Source organism: Emiliania huxleyi (assembly GCF_000372725.1).
Source record: "Emiliania huxleyi CCMP1516 chromosome Unknown EMIHUscaffold_1179, whole genome shotgun sequence".
Classification (NCBI taxonomy): domain Eukaryota; phylum Haptophyta; order Isochrysidales; family Noelaerhabdaceae; genus Emiliania; species Emiliania huxleyi.
In genome coordinates this window covers 2,133-9,921 of record NW_005201413.1, presented here as the reverse complement: position 1 = coordinate 9,921, position 7,789 = coordinate 2,133, and the positions used below count along the sequence as shown (strand labels likewise).

At 68.8% G+C, this 7,789-nt stretch overlaps 2 protein-coding genes across 2 annotated transcripts; one reads left to right on the top strand and one right to left on the bottom strand.

The window, feature by feature from the left end:
- On the bottom strand, window positions 1-1,935 carry EMIHUDRAFT_471467 (hypothetical protein; the record flags this gene model as incomplete). Its single annotated transcript, XM_005790890.1, has 2 exons — window positions 1-1,028; window positions 1,537-1,935. Coding segments are annotated over 2 exons (1,425 nt in total), but the record flags the coding sequence as incomplete, so codon positions are not given.
- A 4,176-nt stretch (window positions 1,936-6,111) lies between these two features.
- On the top strand, window positions 6,112-7,176 carry EMIHUDRAFT_373064 (hypothetical protein; the record flags this gene model as incomplete). Its single annotated transcript, XM_005790889.1, has 1 exon — window positions 6,112-7,176. One exon carries the CDS (start codon window positions 6,112-6,114, stop codon window positions 7,147-7,149), a length of 1,038 nt encoding a protein of 345 aa, XP_005790946.1. The 3' UTR covers window positions 7,150-7,176.
- Window positions 7,177-7,789: the final 613 nt, after the last annotated feature.

Sequence of the window (7,789 nt, the reverse complement as noted above, 5' to 3'; positions counted from 1 at the left end):
GAGGCGGCGGCCGGCCGCGCAGCGCCGCCGCTCGACTCGCTGAGCTCGTCGGGCGCCGCGTCGCACGCGTCGGGGCCCTTGCGCTCCATCTCCTTCAGCCGGTTCCACCGGTTCCGCACCGCGTCGTCCGACCGGCCCGGAAGCCGCTCCGCTATGCGCCGCCAGCGGCAGCCGAGGCGCTGCACTCCGTCGCGGATAATCTGATCCTCGGAAGCCAGCCACTCCTTCCGCTCCACCTCCTTGCCCCGCCGGCCGCCGAGCTCCATCTCGACCGCCGTGGCGCTCGGCCGGCCGTGTGGCGAGCGGGCGGGAGGGAGCAGATTCGGCACGGTGACCGCCGCCGCGAGGGACCGCTGCGGCACCGCGGGAGGGATGTGCATGTGCATCGCGTGCGCCGCCGGCTCCGCAAAGTGCATGGCCGGCCGGCTGGCCTGGCCGATCAGGCCGTAGAACATCTCGTCGGCGACCTGCCCGGACGCGTGGAGCTGCTGCAGCGCCTCCTCCGCCTCGAAGTGCGCCTGCGCCGCCGCCTTCGCCGCCGCCTCCTCTGCGACTAGCGCCTCGAGCTGCGAGAGCCGGATGTCGGAGAGGCGAGAGCTGTTGCTGGCGACGGAGGCGGCGCACGGCGAAGGGGGCTCGGTGTCGGGCTTCGGCGCCAGGGCCGCCGCATCCGCCGGGTCGGGGATCGAGATCCGCTTGAAGCCATCGCCGAGCTCCGCGAGGGTGTCGGCGGCGTCCTCGTCGCCCTTGGCCGGATTGGCGCCCTCATCCAGAGCGCCTTCGAACGGCGGCGGAGCGGTGGCGGCGCAGCGCTCGCTGAGCTCCCAGATGTCCATCGCTCCGTCCGGCGTCCGCTGCTTGCGCACCCTTGGCCACATACCCGGCTGCCCCTCGCCGAGAAGCGCCGGAGCGGCGTGTGGCCCGTCGCAAGGCTCGCGCTTGGAGCGGCCGGAGATCCGCGCGGGGGCCGTGTAGTAGCGGCCCGCAGAGGAGCCCTCGCCGAACGGAGTGGGAAATAGGGAGCCGGTCTGTTGCATGGCTGGCGGCGAAGCAGGAAGACCGCAGGTCCTAAAGGAGCTCGCTTTCGCGGGCTAGGAAGTCGCGGCGGTTTTGGAACCTGGCGCTTCAGCTGGCGCTTAGCTGGACGCCAAACACAACGTGACGTGGAGGCGTGTGAATGGCACACAAAAAGCCGCCCGCCGCAAACAAACAGCCGGACAAATCGCCTTCACAGGCTGCAAGTACAGCGATCGCCATCTCGATGGCCTCTCCGCAAGGCCTCCCGACCGCGTCGAACTCATCGGCGCGGGCTCTCTCGGCTACGGGACCGGCCCCAGCTTCGGCTGAGGGAACCTTCGGCTGGAGGGCTAACAAGCTGCCGAGCCCAAATCACTGTGAGAGAGCCGTCGTGATTTCTTGTTGGTTTTCAAATCTCTCTCTCTCAGGCTGCCTTGACCCTTGTTACTGAGAAGAAAATGCCTCCCGGCGCTGTAAAGGAAGCAGGGACGGGTGGCACGCCGCGCTGAGGGTGCGCACCTCGCTCTGCAGCTCGGCGAGGCCTTGGGCGCCGACACCGACCAGCGCCGTCTTGACGGCGAACCCGCAAGCGACGCGCGGGAGCGACGGCAGCGCGTCGCAGCGGTAGACGCGCCCGAAGCCTCCCTCGCCCACCTTGCGCGCCTCGGCAAAGCCGTCGGTCCACGCGGTGAGCTCGTCGAGAGGGACGGCGGCGGGCGGCGCGGCGGCGGCGGCGAGGGCGGCGACACTCGACGCCGCCTCCACTGCCTCCGCCGCCGCCGCTGCCTCTGCTGCCGCCGCCGCTGCCGCCGCCTCTTGAGCCTCCGCCGCCGCCACGGCCGCCACTGCCGCCTCTACAGCCGCCGCCTCCGCCGCTGCCTCCGCCGCCGCCGCCTCCGCCTCCGCCTCCGCCCTCATCCTCGCCTCCTCCCTCTCCCTTGCCGCCTCCTCCCTCGCCCTCGCCTCTGCCTCCTCCCTTGCGCGCGACGCCGCCTCCGCCTCCTCCGCCGCCCGCGCCGCCGCAACCTCTGCTACCACCCGATCCGCTTCCTCCGCCACTCGCGCCTCCTCTGCGGCCCGCGCCTCCTCCGCCCGCTCCGCCGCCCGCTCCGCCGCCCGCGCAGCCGCCGCCGCCGCCTTCTCCTCCTTCTGCCGCTGCCGCTTCAGCGCCCTGGCCTCGCGGGCCTTTCGCTCCGCCAGCTCGTCGCGCAGCCGCCGCGCCGCCCGCAGCGCCTCCGAGCCGTCGGCGGCCTGGGCGGTGTTTGCGTTGATCGCCGCCCTGAGCGCCTCGAGATCGGCATCGCCTCGCTCGCACGCCTCGACCGCCTCGCGCAGCGCCGCCTCGGCAGCATCGCGCGCCTCCGCCGCGGCCGCAGCCGCCGCCGCCTCACGTGCGGCCGCCGCGGCCTGTTCGGCTGATTCTGCGACCGCCGTCTCCCCGTCCGCCTCTGCTGTGGCCGACGAGTGCTCCTCGAGGGCGCGCACGCACTCGGCGTGGCCCTGACTCCTGGCCATCCGCAGCGCCGTCTTGCCGCCAACACGGGCGCCAACAGTGCGCGCCGCGTCTGCGCCCGCCCGCAGCAAGCGCCGCACGACGGCGGGGTGGTTGAGGAGGGCGGCGAACATCAGCGCGGTGCAGCCTTTGATGTCCTGCAAGTTGACCTCAGCGCCGCGCTGTGTCAGCAAGTCGACCACCCGCTCGTGGCCTTGGATGGCGGCGAGCATCAGCGCGGTCTGGCCGTCGCTGTCCTGCTGGTCGATCTCCGCGCCGTGCTGCAGCAGCAGCTCGACCACCCGCTCGTGGCCTGCCAGGGCGGCGCGGATCAGCAGCGTCATGCCGCTCGCGCCGCCTCTCTCGAACGTCGCGTCGGCCCGCCCGCCGCTGTCAATCCACGCCAGCACCGCCTCCTCATCGCCTCGATGAGCCGCTGCCACGACCTCATCGGAGACCGCCACCACACCGCTCGACGGCCGCTCCGCCGCCGCCACTGGCGACAGATTGCCCGGCCGCACCCGCACGCTCTCGCCGCCTCCCTCGAGCGCCACCGCGTACCGACCGCCCTCGAAGCTCTCCGCGCCACGCCCCGCTTCCCGTTCAGCTCGGGGCGGGCAGAGAGGCCGCCGAGCACGACTCGCTGCCCGAGCAGCGGCGCGTCCACCGCTGCCGCTGCCGCTGCCGCGCCCGAGGAAGCGCCGCCGGAAGAAGCGCCGCCTGCGCCATCGCCGCCGGCTGCCGTCGCCGTGGGCCGTCCCGCCACCACCTCCTGGACGTGCTTCTTGAAGGCCTCGACGCAGGCGGCGTGGCCCTTTTCCTTGGCCATCTGCAGCGCCGTCTTGCCGCTCGCATTGCGCGCCGCCATGTCAGCGCCCGCCCGCAGCAAGCGCCGCACGACGGCGGGGTGGTTGAAAAAGGCGGCGTACATCAGCGCGGTGGAGCCGAGGCTGTCCAGCAGGTTGACATCGCTGCTTTGCACGTTGACATCAGCGCCGCGCCGTACCAGCAAGTCGACCACCTGCTCGTGGCCGTAGCTGGCGGCGTTCATCAGCGCGGTGCCGCCGCCGCTGTCCTGCAGGTTGACACCTGCGCCATGCTGCAGCAGCAATTTGACAAGGTGCTCGTGGCCGTAGAGGGAGGAGATCATCAGCAGCGTGCCGATCACCCCGCCTCTCTCGTACGTCGCGTCGACCCGCCCGCCCTCGTCGAGCCACGTCAACACCGCCTCCTCCTCGCCACGCTCAACCGCTTGCATAACCGCTTCGGAGACTGCCGCGACACCGCTCGACGTCTGCCTCGCCGCCGGTGGCGACAGATTGCCCGGCCGCACCCGCACGCTCTCGCCGCCTCCCTCGAGCGCCACCGCGTACCGCCCGCCCTCGAAGCTCTGCGCCACGCCCCGCTTCCCGTTCAGCTCGGGGCGGGCAGAGAGGCCGCCGAGCACGACTCGCTGGCCGAGCAGCGGCGCGTCCACCGCTGCCGCTGCCGCTGCCGCGCCCGAGGAAGCTCCGCCCGCCCCTGCCCGGCCGTCTGCAGCCGCCGCCGACAAGACCCTGACGCACTCGGCGTGGCCCTGCGCCTTGGCCAGCTGCAGCGCTGTCTTGCCGCTCGCACTGCGCGCCGCCGTGTCTGCGCCCGCCCACAGCAAGCGCCGCACGACGGCGGGGTGGTTGAAGCTGGCGGCGAGCATCAGCGCGGTGACGCCGTTGCTGTCCTGCAGGTCGACCACCGCGTGGCCTTGACTGGCAGCGTGCATCAGCGCGGTGCCGCCGAAGTTGCTCTGCAGATCGACCTCAGCGCCGCGCCGGAGCAGCAAATCGACCACCCGCTCGCGACCATCACGGGCGGCGCCCATCAGCAGCGTGATGCCGCTCACCTCGCCTGTCTCGTACGTCGCGTCGAGCCGCCCGCCGCGATCAAGCCACTCCAGCACCGGCTCCTCGTCGCCTCGCCCCGCCGCTAGCACGACCGCGTCGGAGCAGCTCAGGAAGTACGCCCACGCCACCACCTCCCACGCAAGATGACCGGGCCGCACCCGCACGCTCTCGCTGCCGCCCTCGAGCGCCACCGCGTACCGCCCGCCCTCGAAGCTCTGCGCCACGCCCCGCTTTCCGTTCAGCTCGGGGCGGGCAGAGAGGCCGCCGAGCACGACTTTCTTGCCGAGCACCAGCCCGTGGTCGCTTGCCTCTCGTGCATTAGCCCATCTTTTCACCATTGCTCGTGCGAAAGAGGTATGATGCTCTCTTGCTAAAGCTGAGTTCACGGAGTGAAAGCTGAGTTCATCGGCAAGGTTTTTCGCGCGTGCAGCTGCACGAGAGCGTCCTCGACCCACGGCTGCAGCCTGATCTCGGTGCTGTTCAGCTGCGTCTCCGCCTCGTCGCGCTCGTCGCAGGATCCACAGATCAGTCGGAGGTCGTCGAGAGCGTCGAGCTTCTTGAGAACATTCTTCCATCGACACTTGATTGCATCTTTGCCTCGTTTGGTGGCGGATTCAAACGGCCACTGCTCTGCCACCTTTGGTAACGAGATGCCGTCTCGAACGTGGCACAGCAGCACGAAGGCATCCATCTCCGGTCGCCACGGAGTGGCGCTGTGCTTCGAAGGACGGGTTGAGTGCATGGCCATGAGGCTGCGTCGCAACGCATCGGGAAGAGGTGAAAGGTAGTCCACTTGCACCACTGGGTCGGACGAGAAGGGACCGCCGTTCATGGCAGCGAGAGCGTAGAGGAGCAACCTGTGCATCGCCAGCACAGAGCCAGCACGTGCCTCGAATCGGTGAGGGGATCGTGACGGCGATCGTTGGACACGTCCCTGTCCCATCGACGGCGAACTCGACCCCATTGGGGCTTTTGGAAAAATGCTCTCCAGAAGACTTGAGTTGTAAAGGAGCTCGCTTTCGCGGGCTAGGAAGTCGCGGCGGTTTTGGAACCTGGCGCTTCAGCTGGCGCTTAGCTGGACGCCAAACACAACGTGACGTGGAGGCGTGTGAATGGCACACAAAAAGCCGCCCGCCGCAAACAAACAGCCGGACAAATCGCCTTCACAGGCTGCAAGTACAGCGATCGCCATCTCGATGGCCTCTCCGCAAGGCCTCCCGACCGCGTCGAACTCATCGGCGCGGGCTCTCTCGGCTACGGGACCGGCCCCAGCTTCGGCTGAGGGAACCTTCGGCTGGAGGGCTAACAAGCTGCCGAGCCCAAATCACTGTGAGAGAGACGGTCGTGATTTCTTGTTGGTTTTCAAATCTCTCTCTCTCAGGCTGCCTTGACCCTTGTTACTGAGAAGAAAATGCCTCCCGGCGCTGTGCGCTGGTTCACAGAAAACACTAACAACAAGAAATCAAATCAAAAGGCTAACAACCTCCGAGAAACCCTTCGCCCTTCGGGGGGTGAGTCGTCGCTCCTCATCGCAAACCCTGTCAGCAGAGTCCTCCTACGGGAATGTACGTAAGGGCCATGCGATGTGATGTAGGAAGGTGAAGAACAGCCAGGCTCGGACCCAACGCGAATACACTGAAAAAGAAACAACGCCGGGTCAGCCCTCCAAAAGGCCCCGAGGAAGTCGTTGGGTGTGTCCCCCCACCCCTTGTGTAACACATAATGGCCGCCCCCACCACCTCCGGCACCGCCCGTGGCGTCGCCAAGGCCCGCGACATCGAGTCGATGCTGCCTCCCGAGCTCCGGCTGGTCGACGACCCCTACGCCGCCGCGATGGCCGGCTGGCGGACGCCGCGTTGGCTGCTCCGGTGCAGCGGCCACGGCTTGCGGCAGGCGATAAGCGACGCGCTGACGTGCCCGGGCTACGTCCAGCTCATGGTGGCCCGCACGCGGCTCTTCGACGACGAGGTGGTCCGGGCCTGCGCGCCAACCGCGCCGGGCGAGGCGAGGACGCCGTGCACGCAGCTGCTCATCCTCGGGGCCGGCTTCTGCACGCGCGGGAGCCGGCTGCCGATCCCGCCGCACGTGCGCGTCTACGAGGTGGACCAACCGTCCGTCCAGGCGGCCAAGCGGCGGCTGATGGCCGAGGCACAGCGCGCGGCGCGGAAGAGCGAGCGCGCCGCCTCGGCCAGCGGCCGAATCGTCTACTTACCGCTCGACCTGAGCGAGGCCGCGCTCGACGCCGCGCTGCGCGCGCACCCCGGCTACGACCCAGCCGCGCCCACCGTCGTCACGGTCGAGGGCCTAACGCAGTACATGCCGGCCGAGGCCGTGGCGGCGACGCTCGAGGCGCTCGGCCGCGCGACGGGGCCGGGCTCGCGCCTCGTCGCCTCGTACGTCGACGCGAGGGTGCACACGGACCCCGCGGCGGCGTGCGGCGAGGGCTACCCGGCGCACGCGCTCGCCCGGGTTGCCGCCTTTGCCGAGCGCGCCAACGAGCCGTGGCTTTCCTCCTGGCCGCCGCCCCCGCCGGGCGGCCGAGCTGCGATGGGGCCCTTTGGGAGGCTGCTCGCTGCGCACGGCCGGTGGAGGGCGGAGCGCGACGAGTCGGCCGGCGAGGCAAACGAAGCGTTCTTTGCGCCCATTGGGCGGCGTATCCCTCCGTCGAGCTTGTGCATGATGGAGCGCTTCGTCGTCGCGGCAAAGGGCGACAGCGGCGGTGGCGGTTTCGGGCTCGATGGCGGAGACACCACTGAATGATTAAGGTAAGGTAAAGCCGTAAATTTCTCCACACACACAAAGTGGTGGGGCAAGGGGCGACCCTCGCGTCTCACACACACAAAGTGGTGGGGCAAGGGGCGACCCTCGCATCTCCACACCCGGACACGGGCAGGAGCGGCCCCACGGCATTCAAAGTGCGGCAAGCACTGGCCCGGTGCACGTGGCGGGGGTGTGAGCAGCCTGCCCCTCCCTCCCGACAAACCAACTCCCGCACACACACAATCGCACTCTGACCATCGAATGACTCCGAATGACTCACTGTGTGTGCTAAGACAGAATCTCCGCAGACAGCCAAAACGGGCCGTGCCGCGTTTGTGGTGTCCTCTCACAAGCACTGGCATCCGGGCGCCGCACTCGAGTGGGCGGGTCACATCTGTGTGGGCCCAGTGCGCACTAGGCGCATATGCTAGTGCTATCCTGCCCTATGGGAGGCAGAGGGATGGGGGGAGGGGGGGGGCACTGAATGAGATGGCACTGTGCAGCTCATGCTTCTCTGCTAATTGGACTTGTTGTTCATGTCCTCAATCACAGGTGTTAAATTTCTAATCATGCCTCTATAAACCCGATGGTGCGCGGGCATACTGGGTTTGATGAATTTATGTAGTGTATAATCTAAAAG